General features: G+C 41.0%; 1 protein-coding gene across 4 annotated transcripts; it reads left to right on the top strand.

The window, feature by feature from the left end:
* Window positions 1-28000, top strand: LOC125306734 (receptor-type tyrosine-protein phosphatase eta-like). Of its 4 annotated transcripts, XM_048262203.1 has the most exons (31): window positions 1-292; window positions 12142-12160; window positions 12290-12496; window positions 14478-14576; window positions 14773-15039; window positions 15390-15629; window positions 15866-16135; window positions 16427-16693; window positions 16824-17081; window positions 17295-17552; window positions 17726-17980; window positions 18242-18508; window positions 19012-19272; window positions 19617-19892; window positions 20085-20357; window positions 20579-20836; window positions 21306-21578; window positions 21723-21866; window positions 21983-22214; window positions 22812-22930; window positions 23097-23184; window positions 23734-23781; window positions 23916-23924; window positions 24068-24155; window positions 24408-24498; window positions 24668-24741; window positions 24881-25015; window positions 25107-25229; window positions 25419-25579; window positions 26141-26276; window positions 26394-28000. In XM_048262203.1, exons 1-31 carry the CDS (start codon window positions 224-226, stop codon window positions 26547-26549), a joined length of 5421 nt encoding a protein of 1806 aa, XP_048118160.1. In that variant the 5' UTR covers window positions 1-223; the 3' UTR covers window positions 26550-28000. The 4 variants fall into 4 exon arrangements, with proteins under 4 accessions (XP_048118160.1, XP_048118161.1, XP_048118162.1 ...); XM_048262204.1 differs by lacking the exon at window positions 14773-15039; XM_048262205.1 differs by lacking the exon at window positions 19617-19892.

Here is a 28000-nt window from a genome sequence, read left to right as displayed (position 1 = left end):
TTTCTCTGTTAACAGTGAGCGTTACTGTATCATCCTGCGGGGAAATGAGCACCTGAGTCGCGGAGCATACAGTCTGTCGCATTTACAGGTTCATTTTAGAAAAGTTTCATTAGTTTCGAAGACAAACAGGGGAAGTTAGCTGAGAAAAAAAAAAGAAATCCGCGTCCGTCAGACATGGTCGGACAAACCAACTAACTTTTTGTGACCAGTTATTGTCCTAACAATGAGGCGTTTACAATCATTCGCCACTGTGCTCTTGAAGGCTGCAATCTTACTTTTTGCCACTGTAAAGGTAAGTCATGAGCTTTAAAAATGTGTTTTCTCTTAGAGACTGGTTCTTCTTGGCTAATGGCAGTCTGGGCAGTTGTTATATAGGTACAGCAGCCTATTGTGAACAAGTTAACGACAACCCCAAACCTTCTTTAAGACATATTTTGTATAGGCCTAATCTAGATGAATAGGTCTATTTACAATACAATCTTATAAAGAGATTAGTCGTCAAGCGTTGGGATCATATTGCATTTTTACACGTCAATTTAGTGGATGTCATTTTCGTGGAAACCGTTCACCTGTACAACTTATCTGTTCATTTGTGAAGTGTGAAATATGTCTCTTATATCTCAAAAGTAGGCTACTGACTTTTATCTGTATCTCTAACGTTAAGAAAGATATTATTGTAAACAGAATTGAAGCTGTCAGAAGATCATTAGCCTACCTCAATTTCTCTCTGATTGCCCTACTGTTAATCTAAAATTATGTGAATATTTTGTTTATAGTGGAGAGCACATTGCTCTTTGCTTTGTTCATGTTTGTTTTTTGCTTTGTTTGTTTGTGTGTGTGTGTGTGTGTGTGTGTGTGCACGCAAGTGTGAGTGTTTGTGGATGTTTGCATGCACATGCGTTATGCTTTTAACTATCTGTTCCACTGGCAAGTTCTGTTGCCTGCTATAACAATGGATATTTTCCATGAAGTGAACTGTTAACCAGAAGTTCACCGTATCTATGCAAATATCTGAGGGTGGTAGTTTCATATCTTCATAGGCCTGAAAGGCCCTACGGTGGCTTTGGCAATGATGCATCATACCCACTGAAGTTGTGGTGTTGCACCATACCCGATGCATTCAGGTTTAGGCAATGTGTGCTTTGTTGTTTAAGCTTACTTAGTCTACTCTACTGTTCTGTGGCTTCTGAGTCAGAGGTTGTGAAGATTCAGTTGAACTACATATTAGAATCCATCCCTAACCTCTCTGTCCAGATATGATGGAAAAATTCACTGGGTGAAATTGTGATGGCTCTTCTGATATTCCTGTCCAGTTGACAATTACCAACACTTATTAGGCCTACTAACAATTATTTTCAGAGCAACAAACATGATGCCGTTTATAGCAATATAACACCTCTCCATCACACGTAAAGATAAGTAGGCTATAACAAGTGTGGTTGGTGAGGACTGCACACTTCACAGTTCAGTTTCACACATTTCTAGTATACTTTTAGCTAAGCTGATACATCCTCACATACCTGACAAGGTGTTGGAGTCCTACCCATTTTTTTTGGACTTACAGGTCTCTGATAGGTAACATCAGAAGACTGCCAGCATCGTCACCGTCTCCGTCTCCGTCCCCAAATCCCCATTTAACCTCTGATGCTGACCTTTCGTTATGTAACCAGCACATATCAATGACGGGTAGATTTGGCTGTAAGACAGCTGACACGCAATAGCTTGATCTGAGATCTGTGCACCTATGGAGTACAAAGCATTGAATCCATCATCAGTTTAATTTCAACAGTAAAGCATATATTACTGCATTTTAATTTAGAAACCACACTTTCATTTGATTAATTAATACTATTTCTTTTCTCCTTAGTATGTACAATATTGGATGTTTAGTTAGTTTGCACAATACAAGGCAATACAATACAAATGTATATAATAAAATACATTACTGTTTCAATCACCTACATAAAACTAGCAACTAAACTAAACACAAAGGGGCTTTATCTAGATGATTTCCACCGTATGATAGCTTTACAGTGTTTATTAAATTGGTGATTCATGGTGTCAATTGTGATCAAAGGAGTTAAATCTATAGTCATATTTTCCGTGCGGAGTGTTTTTTTTAATCCTTGATGTACCCTAGAGTCTGCAAGTAATGACCCAGGAAAGTACAGCATTTTGCATACATGTCCTGAGAAATTGACGCCCAGCCAGCCGAGGCAAAATCAACTGATAGGCTGCTAAACGAGGGGAACATTGTGACGTGGATATCTCCTCATCACAGAACTGTCTCGGAACAAGGAAAAGACAGCTTTCCTTATTCCTCTTAAACACTGTCCATGCCTCACAGGTGCAAACTGGATGTGGGCTGGCCCCCTTTGTGGGTAAAAGAATGCTTTGACATTTGCGAGTGAATTTGAGGACTTTAAGTTTTCTCTTTGTGTGACCTCCTGCATACTTTCAGGCAACATTTGCATAAGCACTTGCATGCCCGAGTGCATAAAGTGCATATATTACATGTGGCACAGCTCTTTGGCACACTACATGGTGCTGGTTTATTTCCCTTTGTGGTTATTTGTGCTGGCCACGTGTCTGAGCCTTCTCAGTCTCATACATATCAGTGGTCCTCACCTGACAGAAAAAAAAAATGTGTTCTCTGAGAAGTCAGTCATTGAAATCAACAAAAATGGGATATGGCCCTTTATAAATCTACTGCTTGACTGTAAATTACTATTGTTGTCACTATGATAGATTTAAATGTAGTGTTTATAATATAAACTAAGGCAGAAAGACTACGTAAATTTAAATTCACTACGTACATTTTTTTATCATACTTCATCAGTTTGCTGAATTTTTAAGAGGTGCAACATTTTGCCTCCAATAGGATCAGGGAAATGAGTGCCTGGTTAAAGCGAGTGCCTGTTTAAATGACTAGTCTAACAATGGGCCTCCTCTAACTCGCATATCTTTTCCAGCGGCCCAGTAATAAATGAGGTCAAACATTTTGCGTTTTTTGAGATGAATTCTGCATATTAATTCCAAACACAAAGAGCTCCAGTAACCATGACCCATGAAAATGGGAATCCATTCTTTTCCACTGCTCAATGCTGTCATTGTGTGGAGATGGAACGCCTGGATCCTGTGTGCCTTAGAACAGGGAAGAGAAGCAGTGGCTATTTAAAATAGCCAGAACTAGCTGGAAAGGTCAGACCATTTAAATCAGATTCCTGTTTCAGAGATTGTTTATGGCACAATTAGTTTTGCAGGCACTCTGACCATTATTGAGATTGTGCATTAAGTCTCTGTAGTATACATTGATTATGTATGATTATGATTATGTACAACACTGGAATGCCTAAATCTGTTTTGCCTCTTTAAAAGATAATCACTGTAATGGCTTTGTCTTTCTAGGCTTAGTGTCATAAGAAAATCCAAACTGTATCTGATAACTAGTTGCATTGCTAGTGGCATTGTTCGGTGTTCGGAGTTGGTCGGTGATGCTTCACTGAGTAAACTTTTCAGTTTAACACTGAAACTGCACCAAACGTTTTTATGCCAATGCAGCAGACTTCACAAGTTCCCAGCCACCACTGCTGCTGTCTTTTGCTGAGCCAAACACCCACACAAGCAAGCAGCCGTGATGTAGTGGGCTGGTTATCACCCCGGTACAATTTAATTGGCAGGACAAATCAGTGACTTTATCAGTGCTGGAGACAGACAGTCCACTGATCTGCCTTTTTGGAGAGAGCACATTGGACAGGGGAGCGAATGGGTTTTTTTTTTTTGTCTTTCCCCCGCTTGTTCTCTTTTACTGCCACCATGCAAATGTGAAGTCTGCAGGTCTGTTCGGCGCGTTTGCATGTCCCTTTTAGCTGCGCTGGCCACTGTAACCCGAACAGGAAGTAGGGGTCTGATCGGTTATACAATTACGGCTGATAGAAATCTGCAGTGAGTAAGAGGCCTGACTGAGGGACAAGAAGTGCTTCACTGCTAAATATCACATCTTATTTCCCTAGTCCAAGATGGGCCTGGCGATACAGTGGCTGGGCCAGTCCTTGTAGGTGAGAGGAGAGAGGAGGGCTGAAGGGCTCTTTACCTGGCCTGTAGGATAGGACAGGCCTGCAGTCAGAACCAGCTGGTGACAAGACAAACACGCAGAGCAGGCTGTGGCCACTTTGATCTCCCATCAACGTCAGCATCCCTTTGACATCACCATTGTAAACTCCTCACACCTACTGTAACCTAAACTGACAACTCAGTCACAGCCAAATGAGCACAAACAAATCAGCCTCACTATTGGTGCATCATACTTGGTATGAACACATTACTGGTACGTCATTCATTCATGCAGCGAGAACACTGTCTCTACGACTAAAGGCTTGATTTAGTAAAGGTTTGTAGATACAAGACTGATATTACCTTAAAATGTAGCCCATCTAAGGTATCAACAGGAATGAATGACTAGATCCTGTGTATCATTTTCAGTATTAGAAAGTCATAATCTTCAGTATGCCCCTGTATTTTAAAGAAACATTATCTTTTCAGCTTATATCAGGGCCTGTATGTGAGTCAAGGCCTCAGGGTCTACATCGATACTTGTAATCTGTTATCAACAAGGACAATGGACAAACAGTAGAATTAGAAGTGTAAGGTTAAGTATTCTGTATTTTCCACATTCTAATGCTTGTCTGTTTTGAATGCATGCACGGGAGCTGCACTTGTGTTCAACAGAGAAGCAAAACTGAACCGAAACAGACTGTGTCTGAACCAATTAATCATAATCATAGAATATGTGGGGATATGTTTTCTATTATGCTTCTCACATGAATTATTGTGTGGGGAAGTTAAAATCAAGCAAGGCTTTGTTTATTGCTCATTCCAAGGAACTTGGAGCTGTCATTAGAATAAACATCGCTGACCTGAATATACCATAGCCTCTTGGTAACAGACAGCCGCCAAGCATTCACAAGATGCACTGGACCATCTCTGCAGATGAGTCTGGACAAACATCACTTTTATTTCCTATAATTGAGCTTATTAAGTGGATTTAGGATATTACAACATGTCTATAATGAAGACTTTCATTTCACAAGCCGTTTCTCCTGTTTATCGGATTTTCCCTGTCAGTTTGCAATATTAGCTAAAGAATCAGAGTCTGTGAACGGAGTTTTGCAGAAAATCCAATGACCTATTCGGTGATCTGGTCAACCACTGGCCAAATTAGTTATTCACATGGTGGGCTGTTAAATGCAATAACAGCAAGGATTCTAGACTAGATTCTAGTCTTTTAAGAACACTGATTGTGGTGTGGAGGTGTGCACACAATCAGGAACAGTAATTATTATCTCTTGCATAGCCATCATTTTTTTGAAGCAACACCCTTCAGAAGTCCCATCCTGGTAAGCCATAATCTCAGAGATGAATGAGAATGAGCTCATGTTAGGAAGTAAACAATACAAATTGCTCAACGTAAGATTAGTCATAATCCACAGTGGAATAATAGCACTTAGTCAACATACTTGTCTTAAGGTAAAAGGTTGAATTTTCTTTTCAAACATTGTCTGACATACAGTAAGATTAGTTGTTCCATATGGGTTTAAAACCATGCTGGTGGAATGAGTTTCCCAGTGCTCTCTGTTCCTGTTATAGATTTGGGTCTTTCAAGAGGGGTCTAAAAGACATATCTGTTCAACATGCACTTAGTTTATTAAGTGTTTCTTATGTGTTATGGTTTGTATATTATAGTATTTATTTATTTTCATTAGGCTATTGATTGAACTGACATTGTTGTTTATTATTGCTGTTCTCCTTGGTGTAGTTTTACCAACCTTTTAAATTGTTTACTGTTAAATGTAACTATTGTATTGTTGTTATTTGTATGTCGCTTTGGACAAAAGCGTCTGCTAAATACCATAACCATAAAACATTTGAAATGAGTTTACTTTCATTTTAATGTGAAATTAGTCTCACAGCCTCTACTGTCAGAGTACGCAGAGTTTGGTTCCCAAATGCAATATCTTTTATTTTAATGAATTTTCATAAATCATTTTTTTTATTTTGTTTTTCAGGTATTCAGTGGAACTGCAATTGGGTTATCATTATTTGATTCATCTTTACTCAATTAAAACAACACAACTGTAATTGTATTAATATTACTTAAAATAAACAATTAAATAATATGACTTTTATTAAAGTTGTTGTGTTTTGGAACTGAACTCGCTGTGCTCAGGGGTGCTGCTATGCTATGGGCTCACGTAAGTGAGACTCATTAAACAACATGGACAAAATTACAGATCTTCCCTTCTGACAGGTCTTTGTGAGCCTCTGCCTTAAACTAGTCTTATCTCCAAAGGCGTCCAGGTCCCTAGGATGTCAGTTACGCAACACCATGTAGGTAATTAGCTTGGCAGAGGAGTGAGTGGGAGCAGAGAGGAAACAGTTATGTTTATTTCTTTTGTTTAAAATCTTTTCCTTTAGATTAGCTGGTATTGCACATTGTAGCTTGAAGTGTTACACATGACTAGCCTTAAGGATTGACTCCAGAGTACAACATCACCTCTTGCGCTGTGACTGTTTACTGCGATGGTGCTCCGACTGTACTCTTTGGGTGCCCCTCTTCAAGTGGTAATATGTAAATCCACAGCTCTGCAGAAGGAAGTTGCTTGAGCATGAACGTAGCAAATAACGTAACACGCAACATCACAGCAAACTATACCGCTGCGCAAGTGACCACAGGAAGGTAATATCCTGTGTCATGACACCACTAACCATAGCCTCATTCCAAAGCCTATCTTTAACCAGCCAATTATGCATTGCTGTTGAATCATGTTGTATCATGTTAATTAGGCTTGTTTGTGGGAAGTCCCCAACCAATTGTGCAAGGAATTTATTTTTAATTTCCCGTGTATAGTGGAAAAAATGACCAAAATAAACAAGGATGATGCGCAGGTGGATGGGTCACCCATCCCTGTGTAAGAGTACAAATGGCATTTTTTATCACATGGATTCAAGTTGCCTGGATCTCTGACTCGCTACAAGATAGCCTACTCCAAATGATGTGTGCATAGCTTACATGTCCTGCGCATGTACAGCCTATGAACAAAGTTAAAAATAGAGTTGAATTGGCATTGTTGCTGATGTCATGCCTGCGTTCTCTAGGGAAACAGGGCAAACCCTTAACTGGGCCTAGCCCTGGTCTGGTCCTCTTCCTGTGTGCGGCTGGCGAGCAGTTGATAAGCCTCCCTCAGAGCATGTCCGCGAAGCCCCGGTAGCAGCCTGTGGTCAGGGTGAACTGAACGCCCTCTGTCTGATGCAGCTTGCTGGCGGAAGTGAAAGCAAGTCTATTGTTTTGACCCGCTATCTGGATGGCTGCAGGTTGATTGCACCAGCGACACTCATCAAACGAGTGAAAGGTTGAGTATGGTGAACTGGCTGTAACACCCAAAACATGAATTCATTGTTTTTTCCTCTCTGTTGTTTGGTGACCAGCTTAACCTTGGGCTTCAAATGTACAGCAGTGCTTACTAAGTCACAACTGGGCCTCAGGTTTTTTGTGTTAGGCTAGAATTTCAGCTGACATGACCACCACAGGACTTTAGTTCCTGTTTTGTTTTTCCTTAATTTCTTAACACATTTGTTGTGTATGTGATTTCTTACTGTGGGATTTTCAAGGCATGAGAAATGAAGACATTTTGGTCTTTTTGTGTTGTATGGGGAAGTGCAAAAGATGTTTAGTTAACTATGTTAGATGATGACACGGTCACACTCAATAACTAGTCACACTGGCACTGACTAATTTTGTGTCTGTTTCGAATTGGTCTGTATTTCCTATGCACACAATGAAGAAGCACCATTAAATGAATTGACTTAGTTTGTCTAACTTATATTAAGCCATGGATGCTAAGCACAGCCTGTTAACTTATTTACTGAATGGCCAATAATATGTTGTGCTAGGCGTAGCTAGTGTTGTGCTGGCAGCCCAGCAGGATGGGTTCAGTGATGAGACTGTAATGGGCATCAGGTCCTTCAACAGAGGGATCATCAAGCAAGGACTGCAGGGGCCAGGGGCCTTCAGGGGTCATTAGCCTCCATAGTGCTCTTAGGAGTGAAGCAGACACCTCTCTGGTCAGTGGTGCATCTAAAGCTGTGCAAATTGCACTCGTGATCATTTAGTATTTTTGTACTTCCTGCCACATTCACAGTTTTCACGGCTTAAAAGGGGAAGGAAACTGTGTCGTCTTGGACCATTGCACCCAGTATGGGGATGGGGCAGGGGGCTGGTTAGCTCTAGACTAGACTAGAATACTATTCTCTGCTGTATGAAAATGTTTAGTTGTGCTTTTGAGCAAGGAAAGGTCTGTGCTTATGTCAGATAGTTTATTTGTTTATTTGTTTCCTTTTTCCCTATGCCTTTTGTTGTTGCATCAAAACAAATGTTGTGGTCTCTGAAACCTAACTGAAAAGATAACATGGAAAGGTTATGTAGAAGGAAATGTAGATATGCAAAAATGAGATGTGCAAATCTGCAAATATACAGCCAGGCTAAGTGCAACAGATTAGTCTAAACCATTTGATAGTATTTACACACATTTCCTATAGTTCAAAAGAGTAGTTGCATGTACTGCGTGTTGCAAGCACTGCCACCCTTAAAATGTGGTTTAAGTCTGTATAACATAATTATGACCGCCGCGCAGCGAAGCGGCGGTCATATAGGTTTAGTCAGATTTGTTTTTTTTTTTTTTTTTTTTTTTTTTTTTTTTTTTTTCGCATGCCCAAATTTCCGTCAATGATTCCGGGACACTGAAAGACCGGGGTACACCTAAACTTGGTGGACATGTAACCCACATGGATAGCATGGAACCATCGTTTTTCGTTTTGATCTGTAGACCCCTGCTGAATTGGACCCCGAAAGGAGGGTGGGGGCAGACACAGTTTTCTGTGAATATCTCGAAAACCGTAGGGTTTAGGAGGACCATTTTTTTTGTATGTTGATCTCAAGGGGCCATGTCAACCCATTCCATAACCACTCATTTCATGTATAGCGCCACCTAGTTAAACACAAAAAAGTAAAAATGAGGTGGTGTAATTGAAGGTATCTGTGACCTAACATAGTCAAAACTGCACGAAATTGGAAGTGTAGGATCATTATGACACCCTCTGTATGCACGCCAAGTTTTGTGGAATTCCGTTCATGGGGGGCCACACAATAAATTAATTTATGTTACTATACACCAACTGGCCTGTAGGTGGCGGAGACAGTTTTCTGTGAATATCTCGAGAACCGTAGGGCCTAGGAGGTCCACCTTTTTTTGTATGTTGGTCTTAAGGGGGCATGTCAACCCATCCCATTACCACTTATTTCATGTATAGCGCCACCTAGTTAAAAATTAAAAAGCAAAAAATTAGGTGTTTTCATCTCAATATCTCTGGCTGACAAGGTCAAAACTGCACGAAATTAAAAGTGTAGGATCATTATGACACCCTCTGAATGCATGCCAAGTTTTGTGTACTTTAGTTCATGGGGGCCTTACAATAAAATAATTTATGTGTACATTTAGTGGCGTACACCAACAACAAGATTCGGGACACTGAAAGACCAGGGTACACAAAACTTGGTGAGCATGTACCCCCACATGGATAGCATGGAACCGTCATTTTTCGTTTTCATCTGCTGCCCCAGCTGGACTGGACCCCGAAAGGAGGGTAGGGCAGACCAGTTCTCTGTGAATCTTTTATGGTATGTTGGTCTCAAGGGCCCACATCAACCTGGCTCATAATCACATTTCATTTGCCCCGGTAAAAATGAAAATCAGTAGGATTAAAAGAAAGCCAAAATAAATATTTCATCATCATCATCATGGCTGCATTTTCAGTATTGGCGAAGTAGTCGTTTGTCCACTAGATGGAAGCATAGTTGCAGTGAGGCGTAATTTTGTTGGAAGTTAAAAGTGGGTTGGAAAAAACAATGGGCGCTTCATACAAGGACTGTAATTTACCGCAGGCGAACATCTAATAAGGATAGGGACGATGTTCACATGAAGTGTAATTCCCATTTCTTCTTGAAGCCGAAATAAATCTGAGGATGTTTATCGGACATGCTTGGTTTTACTGCAGATGCGTTAATCTTGTAATATCAATAAGGACCTAGGTAATGTTACCGTTAAGCGTTGGTTGAGTGATGGAGGCATTTGATTTATTGCATTTGTAGAAAACTATAAAAATGCGGTTATACCAAGCAAATGTATAGCAGCACTGTTTGTATCTTCGACTGTCATTTATTGCACGCGTGCTACAAAATCATTCTGTGCAATGGAAGATTTACCAACGTTACACCGGTCTGATACAGTTTTGCCTATACATGCGTGAGACTGAGGCGCCTGTTTATTTTGTTTTAAGTCGCGTGCAGGGTGTGAGAGGGGAATCGATGTGCTTTGATTACAGCTTGGTAGTTGTAGTCTGTGAAATTAAAAAGCGTGTGTGTGAAGTATCAAACAATGACACCTTCATTTCATTATGGCTGCTTTAGCAAAACACCTTAAGCTACTGTGTAGTGGGTCCCATTTAGAAGTGTCTACTTCATTCGCTTTCCTTGACTCATGGAGCTGCGTGAATGTTATTACAACTTCGCCCGCGACGGACAGTTTAAGTCCGCTTGATACTGTAAGGCGTGTAAGCCATTGGTTTCAAAGGAGATTTTATTTGTGTCGCCAGCATAGCCTATTGACAATTTATGTTGTCAATAGGCCTACCTTATAATCCTACCTGTAGTTTAGGGAAGCTAACAACTTTCTATTAGGATCTAGTTTGTTAGTTACCGTTTTGTCATAAGTCCCTGATGCATTTTTTGCATTTAGAATAGCCAGAGCGTGTATATCTCAATCGGGAAAATTAAACAATATCGGTGCCTATGGACTAGGCTGGGTGAACCCAGCCTGATCTGCCCGCTATTTATTTTTTGATTTCTTAAAAGATTGAGCTTGGTCTGATGAAAGCCAGACTAGCCATGGACCTCAGTTAAACAATGCAAGGGAACATGAATCAGCTTATATTTGCACTAACAATAGCGGACAAAAGCTCTTCAACTTTGGCCCGTTAAAATGTGTATGAACAGTCTAGCGGCGCATTTCATCAAGGCCCATTTGGACATGTCAGTTATTTGCACCACTGGTTAGATGTAAAACAGCATTTCGTTTCAGACTAGGCTACTGTTACTTAATTTGTGCATTAACAATAACGTTTCAGACTACTGTTACTTAATTTGTGCATTGACAATAAAGTATTACATGAACTAAAGATGACTAAAATCTTATGTAGAAGAAGAAACATTCACAAAAAATCCATCCATCCAAAATGACCTTTGTTTTTGATAGCTGTTGAAAACTTGGCATGGAACTGACAGAGATGTTTTTGTTTATAAATACACAATAAATAAATAAATAAATAAATAAATAAATAACATTATGCTGATACCTTTTGCTTTTCCCAAATACAATGTAGCCTACAGGTGTAAGTGACCTTTCATCAATCCAGTTGCAATGGATGAACTGTGATGAACTGCCCTACTTGTGATTGTTTAGAGATTTTAAAGGTTTTATAACAATTCTACATCTTCTTTGGCTATTCTACAATCTATTCACCTTTTCAGCACCAGTAGGGTACTTTCTGTGCAGCCGCACACACACACTCAGGCATGCCAAACAAGCATACACAAAAGTTTCAAGAGTGGGGGATGGAGTAAAATATGGAGACAAATTGAAGTGGAACGGACGTACAGGACTGAGCGGCGGTCATTTTTTGTACCGCTATGCGGTACATCTAGTTTTACCATGCTCCTGTCCTGATCATCAAGATGTCAGTGGAACAGAGTGTTGAGATTTGATCCTTTATGTATGTTAACTTTCAAACTTCAAACACAGAAATGTGAATGGATATGAGGATCTACTATATAGCAGCACAGCATAACAATACAAAACAATTACAAATTATAGATAAATAAAACTGGACTATTTTATGCAAGCATTGTCATATCATAGATGTGTGTACATGGAGGATACTGTTGGCTGATCAGTTAATAGTTTTAAATTACAACCTACAACCTTTCATTTCACTTTTTTGATTAAAATGTTTCCTTTTTTATTATTTCAGGTTTTACATACACAACAATGTAAGTGTCTGTTTAAAATGTCTTCCATATGGTCTTGATCAGATTTAGTATTTATTTATATTACTTGTCTATTATTTTATGATTCTTTTGCAATCATCTAACAATCCTCACTGTTTTCTTGCTTTGAAGGCCAGCCTTGTACCTATAAATCTAACCGCATCACCACAAGGCAAATCTCAATACAAGTGGCAGTAAATGCCAAATGCGATGTTTACAATACCACCTTCAACCAGACGGGGGATAGCTTGATCATCAATGAACTGACGCCAGGAACCAAATACTCTTTTACCATCAACTGTACTGATGTGCAGAAGTGCTGTGCTAACTTCACTACACGTATGTTCATGCAGCTTCCTACAGTGACTTTATTCAGTGATACCCTAACCTGTGCATTTCAATAAAATGCCAACAAATAACAAATACTATGACTCATAATTCCCAACTAAACAGGAAAACATGGTAATGCTGCTGATGTACTGTAGCTTGTATGTAAATATTTTGTATATCCCTATAGTCTATATATATATATGTATTAAGGTTTTGCACCTACGTCATAATGTCATGTGACCGTTTGTTTACAACTAGAGTGGTAGGCAAGAATGGTAGGCAAGGCTACAACAGTCGGGTTGCATAGGCTACACATAGTTACAAATAGCTTCAAAATTGAAATTTTAATATCAAATATTGACCGGGATGCCGACCACTTGTGTAGGCCCTAACAGTTGGTTTTACAATAAGAAGCAAAAAGGCGACAAACAACCGTTTAGCCTACCTATCCTCATGGTTGTGGAGGATGATCGTTAGCAGCTGTGAAGTCTTTTATTCTCAAGATAGCCTAATGGTGTAGCCTACTGTCTGAAGGCGTAGGCTAAAATACAACTATCTACAGTCATCCAAAAAATGAATTGCCAGAGACAGGCTATGAAGGGAAAAAGTGCAGCATTTTAAACATGGCAAGATTATTTTTACCGGAACAGTTTGTTCTAATTTGTCTCGTGAAATTCGTGCTTGTGGACATCAATCACCTATCTCCTGTCCTTCTATTTCAAGTTATCATGTGTGTCATTTGATTATATAATCACAACAAATGCTAATAAATGAAAACAGAATAGGCTTTTGTGCTATAGGCTAACGTTACAGGTCACTTAGGCTAACTCCGTATGTCAAAATAAACTGATTTGATCCTAATAGTTTAGCGATCACACACAACAAATTAACACAGCAACCTCAAACACCACTGTTGAACCCTAGGCTACTGCTTCAGTCATGTAAGAAATAAGCAGTTTATGAATTATCTTTACCCGTTTAATCAAGTCCACATGACCAAAATAACATATTTAAAGGCTGAGCTAGCATAACAGCCTAATATATGGCGATGCTGCAATGGATAACTAATAAAAAGTTTCACACAATTAATGAACTTTATCACTCACATTCTGAGTTTTTCTGGGTGGTTATATATCCATGCAGATCGTCTTGGAATAAGCCATCGCTGTTATATGATATAATATGTTACAGGATTCATGACTAACGCCATTAATGTTATGATGCTGACTGGCTGGCTATAACAGTAGCTTCTAGGCTACCGTTTTAAAGTCTGCTGAGTCTACTGCCTACCAAAACCTGTCGCTGTTCAGTTGAAGTTAAATGATCAAATATTGTTTGATTTTGTGTCAGCTTTCAGAAGGAAGACATGTTCCTTTCTGGTCAAATTTCGCAGCTTCTAAGAAAGGCTATCGTCTTCGTGTAAACCGAGTTTTGAACAGAGAAAAAAAAGTTAGGCTACCATTAGGCTACATGCAGGTTCTCGATACAGATCAATGCACCAAATCAGGGCGATTTTAGCGAAACAACGTTCCTGTGACAGGCTATCAAATATTGAACAATGGGATAACGTTTCATCATCACCTTTATTGATGCCTGAAATGTTGACATTGCTGAAATACAGAGATGTAGCCAACTGAGAGGCAGCTGCAGACAACGATGTTCAATGGGTTCAACTTGTCCTTTGCCTACCAGCTGGATGTAAACAAAGCTATAGAACCTAGAATACCTCACATGAAAAACGTTAATAGTCTATGGACCCTTTCAAGAGAGTTCCATTATCAGCATCATAGTTGGCCCCACAAGACTTCCTTTTTAACATTCCATATGTTATCTTAATGCAGAGGAAGTAGATTGGGGCCCAAATAGAACGTTCAAGCATTGTTGAAAGGGTCTATAGCCTACATGTATTTGTGATGATGTGAGTCCAGACAGAAAAAAAAATCTCACACCTTTACTCCCCCCTTCCCACATCCTTCTCTTGCACGCACAGAAGCAGTCAATCTTACAGTCATGCACATCAACACAACATCTGTGAATGTCACCTGGACAGGGTGCCCCGTTGCAAATGCCTCGTTCATGTTCACCACACGTAAGTCTTTCACTACCTCCTTGGAGGAGTGCGCATGCTCACCAGCACCCCTCAAACACCCACGCATGTGAAACGGGCGAAGGCATTTCAGTTTTTTTTGTGATGATACCACCGTATTTCCCGCGTGACCAGCAGGAGCTGACAGCTGACCAGCCCCCACCCTCTCTCTCCCTCACCCGCTTTCTTGCACACACAGGCCCACAGGTCGTCAGCAACTTGGCCGCCAGTAACGTCACTTCCGAATCCGTGTCTCTTATTTGGGTCAAGGGCCAGGGCGAAAGCTCCTTCTATAGAGTGCTTTGGGAAATCAAAGGGGCCAGTATGACCGAACAGAAAAGCACCGGTGACACCTTTGCCACGATAGCAGGCCTGGTCCCGGGCACTAAATATAATTTCATGGTCAAATCAGTCGGGGCTGATAACCAGACTGAAGGTGACGTAGCTGGTCTGCAAGTGATAACCAGTAAGTTCTCATTTTGATGGGTGACTGTTCAGTCCTGGGGTCTTCTTACGGTTGCTTAAGTCCAACATCTAGCAGTTGGTTTATTTGTTTGTTTGCCTCACTCAAATAGTTAATTAGTCTCCTGTTGGGATTTTGCTCACAGTGCTTCTTAGTACTGTAGACTAGTGCATTAGCAGCAAGTATCAAAGGTCCTCCTTTGTTGAAAAAGGAGCATGATGATCATATTAGTGTGTCATCACCTGTCCAGAAATCTCACTTGAAGCATGAAAACTGCTGCTTATAATTTGTGGTGTAATGAAACTGTTTTCAGTAGGTCATCTAAAATGTAAAATATGTTTGGTTCTTAACAGAGCCAGGAATCGCTGAAAACATCACAGCTGTCCAAGGGAACAGCTCTTTGAACGTGTCCTGGGACAAGCCCCAGGGCTCTGTGTCAAAATATGTGGTGCAGCTTGGAGGGCAAAGCAAGTCACCAGTCTCTCTTCATGTTGAATTTGAAAATCTCCAAGCTGGAACTGTATATAATTGCAATGTGACTTCAGTTCTTGAATCAGAAAACAGCACCTCAGACTCTGTTGAGTTGGCTACCAGTAAGTAGAGGTCTCAGTGATATCTATGGCGTTTCTGTTGACCTGCTATTGGTGTTGAAAAACAGGATTTTTCAATTAAGTTCCTGGACATGTGTTTTGCTGATAGTCATAGTAGAAAATTATTTCTCTCTTTTGTTAGTATCTCACCCTAGTCTTCTTCTCCCCTCTCTCCTCCCCCCCTCTCTCTCTCTCTCTCTCTCTCTCTCTGTATCTCTCTCTCTCTCTCTCTCTCTCAGAGCCCAACCCTCCATACTCTGTCAGCATCAATAACAGGAACAACATCTCCTTGACTCTCGCATGGAGCACTCCTCTCCTGATGAAATCAGGAACACAACTCTCTTATGTGGTGTTGTACTCTTCCAGTGACTCGTCAGAGCAGGTCACTAAAAATGGCACCTCTGCCATACTGTCGGGTCTGCACTCTGGGACACAGTATAGCATTAATGTGACCACCATTGGACCTCAAAACCTGAGGAGCTCCACTGTCTCTTTGGCTGAATACACTTGTATGTGTCACATGTTTTTTTTGTTTGTTTTACTTACACTGCTTCCATGAGTTGAGTTATGTAAAAAAAAAAAACTGAGATATTAAAATTTGCTGTAGAAACAAAAAAGAACCCCTAGTGATGAGGGATGTATTTTAATTGTAGTCATTTAAGCACATTTAATTTCTCAGTTTTGTCAAACTTTTGGTAAACTTCTGTGTAAAGTTTTACAGCCATATCTGATCTCGCCAGCATTAATGGCGTTTTCAATTGCCATTGGGTAAGCGCCTAAATCACATCTTGTTTTTACAGTGCCCAACCCTGTGATGAACCTCAGAAGCACTTCTATGTCTACCACATCAGTGAAACTGGAATGGGACAGTCCTCTTGATCCTCAGAGTTACTATAGATATGTGGCCAAAACAGTATCTCCAACGCAGACAAATCAGACTGTGTCTGAAAGCAGTGTTGACATTACAGGCCTTCAACCTGGAACTGAATATAACTTCAGTGTCACAACCACTATATCACCATCTCCTATTGTCCAGGGGCAGTCTGAATACGTTTTGGGCTATACAAGTGAGTATTTTTGTGAGACAAGTTTTGAAATCAGACTTAAATGTGTTTATTTCATCACAGTGAGAGAATGGTTACTTTGTTTTTACTATGGATTTTTGCCTAAAAAGATTTTGTCAATTTATTTTTCCAGAACCCACGACTGTAGTTAATATCTCAGCAGTGGCTCTCAGCACAACTCAAATTTGCCTCACATGGGAATACCCAGCAGACCATAAAGAGTATTACACATATGAAGCACAGATTGTTAGTGGCTCTGTCCAGAGCATTAGCACCTCTAACAAGAGCATAGTTTTTGACAACCTGGTCCCTGGCACCAATTACATGTTCAAGGTCATCACCAAAGCAAATAACAAGACATCTCAGCCAGTTGATGTGTCCTCATTCACAAGTAAGAACCCATTTTCTTTGTCACACCTTGTTGTAGGTTGTCACACCTAGTTGCACCCAAGTGATTCTTTTGATTTTAGCCCTGGCTTTTAACTTTTGGCAAACTGGAACTTTAGCTATTTGCCAAAGCTTGCCACATAGTAATAACAAATCATTAATTAAAATTAAACGAATTGAAATAGTTTTTTGCTGACCTCTGTTGATCTTTTTGTAGAGGTTGGGAAAGCAACAGGCCTGACTGCGATCGGAACCACAACAAGCATGGCAGTCACCTGGGACAGTCCCACTGGAATCGTAGCGACGTACGTCATCGTAATCTGCCAAAGCCAAACTCCGATCCAAAATGTGACTGAGGTGACAAACCAATCGGTTGTTTTTGAAAATCTGCTGCCAGGCAAAAGCTACACAATCAAGGTGACTACCAAAAGTGGACCATTCCAGGAGGACTCAGACATGGTCACAAATGCCACATGTAAGTTAAGCATTAAATCCAACAGGCCGGTTTCTTGTACATGGATTAAGCCTAGTCCTAGAGTAAATGAGAACTTCAATGAAAATGTCCACCGGAAAAGAGCTAAGTCTATGACACAACTTGATAAACAGCAAATATTTTGCAAAGATATTTCTTTTTCAATCCATCCTCAGATCCCAACCCTCCCAGGGAGCTAGTGGTTGAGCAATTCACCAACAGCTCCTTAAGCCTGACGTGGAAGAGGCCTCTAAATATGACATTGGGAGAGTACAACTACAGTGTGACCAGTACAAGCACTTCCAATGTGACGATGAATAACAACATAACCATGAATAACCTGTTGCCAGGCACTCAGTACAACGTTACAGTGAAGACTGTGGGTCCCCTGAACTATGAGAGCACAGCGGTCACAATCTCGCAGTACACCAGTAAGTCTCATATCTCAATACAGATTCAGCATGCTCTCTCTCTCTCTCTTTTTCTCTCTCTCTCTTTCTCTTTTGCAGTTTTTGCTACACTCACAGCGTGTGTGTGTGTGTGTGTGGGGGGGGGTCTCCTCTTTGGGGAACCCGTCTCTCAGTTCTGTCTCTGTCTCTATAAGTCTTCCTAAAGTTGGTGATGATCTCAAATCAGTTGTATTTAGTTCAAATGAACAGAGAGGTGTCATTTCAAGGCCTTGTCTCTTACAGATCCCAATCCGCCGAGTGGGCTGGAACAGCTCAGAATCAACACGGGGAGTGTGACAGTGAATTGGACTCAGAGTGATGCTAAAGGGGGCTATTCGTACCAGGTGACTGCTTACTATCCTAACGGGACGCAGGTTAAACAGCTCTTATACAATGAGACCACAGCAACTATAGAGGACCTGCCGTCTGGAGGGGAGTACAACGTCACTGTCATCACTCGGACTCCAGGGGGCACTCAAGCTCCAGCCAAGTCCATCATTGCATTCACAAGTGAGTTTGGTCTCCATCACTATCTCTTTATCAAACAGTGCGTAAGAACCATACATTTTACATTTGGTAAAGTGGGTGAATCAGAAGCTTGTTTAAAAGCACCCCATGTAATAATTTCTAAGAAGCTTTTTTATAAATACATCAAAGTAAAATGAGTGATTGCATAGGTAGGCCTATGGTAGGCTACGTGACCGCAGTAGGCCTGGGATCCCCTAGGGCCTGGGCTACTTCGCAAACTGCTGAAAACGACTTGATTTCTCGTTTTTCGATTTTGTATTTTAAAACGGAAATCAAATAATCCTTAGTTTTTTTGTTTTGTTCATTTTCATTTCCGAAACGGAAATCGATTGGCCAGAAGATCCACTGACCGTTTATAGTGGTGTTTGTGTGTGTGCAATTTCTGTTCTGTCGTCAACATCAGGCATTTCTTTCCTTGTTAAATTTGTGACATCCCCGAATTACTGCTATGCATATTGAGCTTGTATGGCACTCTTTTTTTCCAGAACCCAACCCAATCACTGGGTTAGTAGCTATCACACAGAACGAGTCTACAGTGTTCTTAAACTGGACCAAACCCATAGGCTTCCCTTCAGGCGGGATTTACTACATAACAACCAACTGCAGCGATGCCCAACCCAACCGGACAATCCACGTTGAAACCATCTACATCACAGGACTGAGCCCAGGAATCTCCTGTTTCTCCACTGTGTACAGCCAGGTCAACAACATCTCAGGGGACCCAGTCAGCATCGAATATAGCACAAGTACGGAAGCTTGTCTTCCATGACTTTCTTGTCCTAATTTTCAAATCTGGGATGGCTCACTATACACTTTTTTTTTTTTTTTTTTTTTAATGGTTTGTCATGACTATGTGCCGTCTGAGTGAACCCTTACCTAGATTTGAGCCCCTAGTCAGATTTTCAGTCACAGGACTTGGCTTGCACTCAGAGTTTTGCTTTTCCGGCATGTTCTTAAGCACAGCCCTCTCACTGCTTCCACACGATCCAGTTTTCGTAGCACTCCTCTCTCTCCTCTCTCTCTCTCTCTTTCTCTCTCTCTCACACATGCCCTCTTTTTTATACACGCTCTTCCTCTCCCCCTCTCACAGAGCCTCCTAAAGTCTCTCCTGAAGTCAAGCATGTTGGCAAAATGGGCACCCTCTATGTGACATGGACACCCGTGAAGGGTGTCGACAAGTACGTTGTCTCCTTGGCCACTGCTGGAGCCCCCGTCCAGACTGTTAACATTAGCAACAATGAGAGCACTAATCACAATCTGTCACACACATTTTCCGACCTGCTGCCCGCCACCGTGTACAAGGTCACCATTACGACAGTCAGCGGCTCCTTCAGTGAGTCGTCAGATCCGGTTTCCATAGCAACCTGTGAGTACTCAAACCCGACTGATTGGATTGTCTGTAGTAGAGTATGATTGCTGAATTGTCTGCCACATCTTGCTTCCCTCTCGGCTGACTGCATCCAGCCTTACAGTGCATTAGGAACATCAACTGAGAAAACCATGCTCACTGCTTTTCTAAACTGTAAGATTCACTCAACCCTTTTGTTTTCCCCTGTAGATCCCACCAAACCTGGAGCAATCACAATCATAGAAACAACCACAGACTCCATCACACTAGCATGGGTCAGTGCTCCAAACATGACCAATGGCAGCTTCAATTATGCTGTCACATATGAAACAGCAGGAGCTAATAGTAGTGAAATCACCACCAACAACATCACCCATCTCCTGTCCGGCCTCAGTTCTGGAACACCTTACAACATCTCTGTGGCAACTGTTGGTCCAATGGACCTCAAGAGTGACTTGGTGTTCTTGTACCCTGTGACAACAAGTAAGGCTTTTGAACTACAAATAAATTGCAACTACTATGCAACATCTTTATGAACAGTCAAACAGACAGTCAAATGGCAAATACCAGTCCTCTCTGATCCCTTTCTCTGTTCAGGATTGTATGGTAGCAGGTGATACCTTTAGGTTGATTTTAACCATCAAATACATAAATGAGAAGTCTCACATCCCCTAACTCTGGTGCACATCCTCTTGTTTGGGCAGGACCTAAAAGCGTAACCTATCTGATTGTGTCCGCAACAAACACAAACAGCATCACAGTGCAGTGGACACCCCCTTCTGGTTTCAAGGATGGATATAAGTATAACGTTAGCGGCCCGAAAGGAACACCATCGAGCACCACCCAAAGCAATAAGTTCACATTCACTGATTTAAGTGCTGGAAGTAGCTACAACTTCAGTGTACAGACCCTCACTGCCGACAACACTGCAGGAGCTCTGGTGTATACATCAGGTTGCACAGGTGAGCATTGGTCACACAGCCGTGGAGGTCAGTTGGGTCCTCTAGGCACTGGTGCAGAAATGGGAGTGCTATTATTTTTTTTGCAGCAAATATTTATGCATTTAGCGGACACTCTTATCCAGAGTGACTTATTGAGACCATCAGCAGGAAGAGTCCCCCTGAAGCAACTCGTGTTTATGCGCCTTGCTCAGGGACACTACGGGCGGGGCAGCCAGGAATCAAACACGTGACTTTCTGGCTTCTGCCTGGAAGCTGAATTCCCTAACCACTACAGCATCACTGGCCCATTGAGTAAAGTGTCAATGTGTCCTTGTTGCAGAAATCATCATTATTTCCTACAGTGCTAAATAATATTTCACTTCTCAATGTTTCTGTAAACATAAATAGATTTCACCTCAGCAATAAGGCATGTGAGAATATTGTAATAGCTGTCAGCGTACGCTAAACATGACGTGTATGTGTTGTGCAGATGCAGCTGAAGTGTCTCCCTTAACCTGTACTGGGCCCAACCGGACAGAAGCCATTCTGCAGCTGACGTGGAATAACCCTCCTGGCAACAACATAGGGTTTGAGATCCAGCTGGGAAACTCAAAGGAACAAATTTCCAAATGTAACCCCACTGCATGCAGTCATACCTTCTCTGGTCTGTCTTACTACACTGATTACACGGTTGACATCGTGACAAGAGGCTGTGGGAAGAACAGCTCTGTTAAAAGTGTGTCCTGCAAGACTGGCATCACAGGTGTGTGTGTGTGTGTGTGTGTGTGTGTGTGTGTGTGTGTGTGTGTGTGTTTGTCTTTCAGTCTGTCCATCAATTTTAGAAGAAGAGTTTACACATTTTTGTTTCTGTACACCTCTGATTGGTCAGTTTGTGTGCTTCTTGCAGTCCCTCCTACAACGAGCACTGAAAACACTGTGACGACGGCTGACGTAGAGTACAACAAGTTCACTCTCCAGCTAAGCACCAGCCTGTTCAACAAAACCTACGGCCCTATAGTCGCCTACGGCATCCTTGTCACTTCAGACACTGGTATGAGTATCAACAGTTATGTTCTAAATTGAACTTCCTCCACATGAGTCTTATATATTCGTCTTTGTAAATTATGATTTTGTTTATTTTATTGTATGTATTATTTTCCCAACAAGGGTTAATAAATGGTGGAGGAGCAAGCAGTTACCTGACCAATACCCATTCAGACTGGACAGCAAGAAAGACCAGCACATACCTGGCTGTTGTTCAGCAGTTCCAGTCTGATGCTTCCAGTGCTGTCTCTGAGAGGTCAAGGCGCAGTACAGGCACGGTCACCGCGGTGATCGGAGATGAGACTCAGTGGCAGGACTACGTAAATGGACCACTCAATGCAAAGGGGAGTTATAGGTAAGTGAACAAAAAAAAGATGTTATCTCCGAATTACATCGGATCTACAGTACACGTTTGTTCTTTTCAAATGGAGATGAGATTGTCCTCAGTGAGAAACATATTTCTATGAGTGAGAAACATGGTATTCTAGCACCATACATTCTTCAATAATCTCGTGGGGGAGGCAGGAGTGGCATGTTTGTCAGCCTATGCAAATGTCTGATGAACTGTATAAGTATAAGTATATATACTTTTTTGATCCCGTGAGGGAAATTTGGTCTCTGCATTTAACCCAATCGGTGAATTAGTGAAACACAAACAGCACACAGTGAACACACAGTGAGGTGAAGCACACACTAATCCCGGGCGCAGTGAGCTGCCTGCTTCAACGGTATTTCCGGGGAGCAGTGAGGGGTTAGGTGCCTTGCTCAAGGGCACTTCAGCCGCGGCCCACTGGTCGGGGCTCGAACCGGCAACCCTCCGGTTACAAGTCCAGAGTGCTAACCAGTGGGCCATGGCTGCCCCTAGTGAAGTGGCCCTCATGTGATGGAAATCTGAATATCACCACCTCTGTCTTTGTGTGATGGGCTGCTCCTGTTCCTTTCACCTGTACAGCTATGCCGTTGTCACTTTCACCCAGCTTGAAGTGCAGAATGGGCTTATTTCAATAACTGAGTCCTACTTCTCAATCACTGAGTTCCACAGGACACCTGTAGATCTTCCTGAAAATCCAGGTAACAGCTAGTAGAGCCCAAAGCAAAGCGTCATCTGTTTCTCTTAACAGCTAAATGGCAGCAATAGCCATCCTTTTCCCACTCTAAATCATATAAATATCCCATTGTTTAAGACATTTATGCAACTAGGAAACAACTATGTCTTTGACATGTTCTGTCCCTCCAGCGGTCATTGGTGGAGCCATAGGAGGAGGTATTGCAGCCATAGTCATCATCCTTATCGTCACTATGATTATTGTCGCCACCTTTAAGAGGTTTGTTTAATTACTACACCTTTAAGAGGTTTGTTTAATTACTACTTCATCCTTATCGTCACTATGATTACTGTTGCCACATTTAAGAGGTTTGTTTAAAGGAACCGTATGTAAGAAATGTATTTCAATTAATCATAAAATGGCCCTGATATGTCACTAGACATTAAGAAATCATGTTAATTTCAAATACTTATATCACTGACAACAGTAGTCCGGCCAGGATATTGTCATTTAAAAAGTGAAGTTGCAGCCCTCAACTGATGTTGATGTTGTCATGTTGTGTTTTGGCTAATCACAATGTCAGTAGCGTTTCGGCATCCGGGTTGCCAGCTCTGCCAATCAGGGTGGAGGGGGAGGGGATACACTGCTCTACAGTAATTTGAAAGTGATTGCAGTACCAGTTTGGCCACAATCTTACATACGGTTCCTTTAATTACTACGTCATTCTTATCGTCACTATGATTATTGTTGCCTAGCAATTTTGAAACTTTTGTGAAGATGTTCTATCCTCCATGCACTGTATCTTACTACAATAATCTTTCATTTTAGAAAGAAAAATAAGGAGGACACTCCAGGAGTCCCTATCCACTCCATACGGTCAGTTTGTCATAAATCAAGGCCTGGATGATATATATTTATTTTGAATTAGCTATTTAACTTACGTCTGTTCCATTTATAACGTGATAATTGTTGATTACTAACCCAAAAATACCCCTCCTTTATTTTTACAGAAACAAAGTGTAAGTAACTCCACTTAAAGACTCTTGACACTGATCTTACGTGACCTGTAAGATTGTCCCTCTGTATAAACTATGGCATATAGAGAGTAACATTTTATTGCACATTTAAAGTACATATTTCTGCTGTTATTTTGGTTTTAAAGGAGTGAACCCATAAAGGTGGAGGACTATGAGGCACACTATAGAAGGCAAAGAGCTGATTCCTTCTGTGGCTTTGCACAGGAATTTGAGGTGAGTTCTTGGATCTTATTCTCCACTAGGTAACAGCTGTCACATTATTTTCTTTTTAAAAAATTATGCTGGTATTATACAGTTAGCATATGTGCCCATTGTGAACAATGGATTCCAGGGGAGCTGTTGCTAACACATGTAACCATGCACACTGTTTGCTGTCATTGTGAACTCTAGGCCATCCCCATTTTTAAGAGCATAAGAGAGTGTATTATTTGTTTCATAAATATGTCCTGTCCCTGTGCCCTGTAGGACCTCAAGCCTGTGGGTATTAATCATCCCAAGAACCATGCTTTAGCCCCTGAAAACAGAACAAAGAACCGCTACAACAATGTGCTACCCTGTAAGTGTGTGTGTGTGTGTGTGTGTGTGTGTATGCATGTGTGTGTGTGTGTGTGTCGCCGCGTGCATGCGTGCATGTGCGTGTGTGTGTGCGTCTATAGAACCTAAAAACCTGCAGTTAATACATTGTTGGTGTTTGTGTAATCTCCTTGTCTCTGTTCTCGATGTAGATGATAACTCACGGGTCAAGCTGTCTATCCATGGCAATCCATTTGATGATTACATCAATGCCAGCAACATGCCCGTGCGTATCCCTCCCAGTGTGGTGCACATTGTGCACTCCGTTCAACTCCTGCATCTCTCCTATCTCTATTACTGTACATGCTTGTGACTGAACAAGGTTGTTAATGGAAGCGCTGTTTTTTTTTTTTTTGTTGTTCCAGGGTTACAACTCCCGTAAGGAGTTTATCGCCGCTCAGGGCCCCTTGCCTGTCACAGTGAATGACTTCTGGAGGATGATTTGGGAGAAGAATGTTCATACGGTGGTCATGCTTACCAGATGCAATGAGCAAGGACGGGTGAGCTGTGGCTAGCAAGCTATGCATGCAGACACACTGGGTTACAGCCAAGTCAGTGGTGTTTATGATGTATGATGTTTATCTCCTGTAGGTGAAATGTGAAGAGTACTGGCCAGTTGGCCAGGAGTCCAAACATTTCACTAATCTGATTGTGACCACAACCTCTGAAATTCCTCTGGAGGATTGGACAATTCGAGACTTTGATGTCAAAAATGTGAGTTATTTCAACTAGAGAACCAGATATAGGACTCCACAAAACGCATTAACCAATTTCAGTTGTTTTTTCTTATTAGCCCATTTTGACATAAACTGTTCAGACTGCACGATTTGCTTTGACACCATCCTTATCTGATTAGACATCAGTGTGTATGTGTGGTAAGTGATCCCCTATGCTCCTCTCCAGGTGAAGACGGCAGAGACGCGCGCCGTCCGGCACTTTCACTTCACGGCCTGGCCAGATCACGGCGTGCCGGAGACCACCGAGCTGCTCATCAACTTCCGGCACCTGGTGCGGGAGCACATGGACCAGTATTCCCGTCACTCCCCGACCATGGTGCACTGCAGGTCTGCAGCGGTCAACACTGACCTCTCCTCACCCCTCACTCGTTTCTGACTTCACTTATCTGATTTATGTAGCACAAGTTTCAGGCACAAAAGCAACTCACTTTACAAAATATAACATAAACAATCTTAATGATCAATAAGTTAAATGGGTTAAATTCAACTGACTCAATGTCCAGGGCAATGATGATGATCTTTAAAGCAACACAATGTAATAATTGGTATTTACAAATGGGATTTAGCAATAAGGCAGTGCATCGAACACTTAGGCAAAGGGTCATGGTCTTGCACAGTACAGCAGTTACACAGTACAACACCAAACATTTCAGACCAGGACCATCAATGTCAGAGATGCCATTCTTTATATTATCTCTTATTCAAAATGAGTTTAAAGCTGTTATATAAAGGTAAAAGGACTACATTGAACACTCTCAGTCTCACACTGCTACACCTTTGTTATCAGACTCTCTAGTCCTGTTTATGTTAGGGTGTGACCTAAACTGTTTCTTACCAACAAACAGAGTCTGGGGTCTGAGGTCTGTATCTTTCCACTCTAACACACAGCGCTGGCGTGGGCCGTACGGGGACGTTCATTGCCATCGACCGGCTCATCTTCCAGATTGAGCGGGACGGTGTGGTTGACATCTATGGAATCATCCATGATCTCCGAATGCACCGAACACTCATGGTACAAACTGAGGTAAGTGACACAGTTTTCGACATGTACAGTATTGTCAAGGGGAGACTTAAGCTGGTGAATGGTTAAAGCCGTTGCACTGAAAAATTATGTGAATTTTTTTTTTCTGTGTGTCCCCAGGACCAGTATGTGTTCCTGAATCAGTGTGCCATAGATATTATCAGGTCACGGACGGGGACTAATGTGGACTTAATCTATCAGAACACAGCTGCCCTCACTATTTATGAAAACTTTGAACCCATGAAGAAGTCCAAAAATGGATACCACAAAGCTTAGTTGTCCGAGCCTCTCAACAAGCTTGGCGTTTTCTGTGGAACCACTGAAGTAATTGTTAAACTAATTCTTTTCTACTGTTTTAATTTCCATAGAAGGGATTTTTGACTTTTTCATTTAGATATTTATTTAACCGTAAGTATGAATTTGCAGTTTTTGAAGGAATTGAAAGAGAAGTTTCAATACATGAAGACCACTTAAATTTTTTACAGCTTGTTTTGGTCATTTCTATGAACCAGGTACTATCAGTGTAGTTTCTTATGCTGGTATTTATTTTACTCCGTGTTTACACACTGTAGATGTATTAGGTGTGCTATACTTCTGATTTTCAAAATAATTTATTTTTATATAAGTTAAAATGATTCATTTGTCTACTTTTATCTGTGCAATACATCATGTCATCTAAATGAATATGCAAAAGTTTTATTTTGGTTAATATATATATTGCACTCAGGACATCATCGATGATATGCTTTAGGTTTTTGCATATACAGTATATACATGCTGATCTTTAAGTATGCTGTTAAATATTTAAATTGATTTAAATGCTATATTTTAATGTATTTTATAGAGTATATTGTTCAGACATGAGCACTTTCTTAGCAATACATTCCATCAGCTACTTTAGTGACAAGGTGTTGTCTGCCCCTCTCTACAATGACCAAATGTCTTATTATGTCAGGTTATAATTTGCCCTCCACAGTGTTTTCTGTTTAATTCCCTCAAACCTCTGGTAGTTTTCCTGTCTCTTACTGTAGCTCTGCTCTACCCTAACCTTAAATGCACTGAAAGACTACTTTTCTCCCTTTAAACCTATGAAGTTGTAATGTTTATTTTCTTGACGAGTGTAGGCCACATAACCTTTGTTTGTGTTACCTCATAATTGGTGTACTTTGTTATATAGACAAAAAACAATGATGGATCATAGATGTAAATGTGACAGTCCACAGACTTGCTCATAGCTATGTATACTTTTTAAAAATACATTTTATACTGTTTTTATTATTTATACATTCCACTGCAATACCACTGCGATACAAAATTACATTTATTTCACTGTCATTGGTCTGTCATTTCAAATAGTAATTTCTGAAATGATTTTGAATCAATGGCTTATGTTTTCATCCTGAGAACATGCTTTGGTCACACTTCAAAAAGGGATCTTGATTGACCGTTGTTGTAATTTTTTATGTACTGTTCCTTTGACTACTGTATGTATTGTAATATGCAAAATCTTTGTATAAACGTGTGTGTGTGTGTGTGTGTATGTGTGTATGTATGTTGCATAAACATTTCACAGAAACTTTTCAAGATATGTATGCTTTAAACAGTTCTCTTTTCTTGTTCTGTAGCTAAACTCTAAAAGAGAAATGCATTATGCTGGTCACAATGACAATCTGTACGTGTTCATATTGAAGAGTAGACTTAAATATAACACAACCTCTTTAAATATA

The sequence above is a fragment of the Alosa alosa genome, chromosome 14 (genome assembly GCF_017589495.1).
Source record: "Alosa alosa isolate M-15738 ecotype Scorff River chromosome 14, AALO_Geno_1.1, whole genome shotgun sequence".
Classification (NCBI taxonomy): Eukaryota; Metazoa; Chordata; class Actinopteri; order Clupeiformes; family Clupeidae; genus Alosa; species Alosa alosa.
Note: the sequence above shows the minus strand (reverse complement) of the source record. Positions and strands in the feature narration are given on the sequence as shown.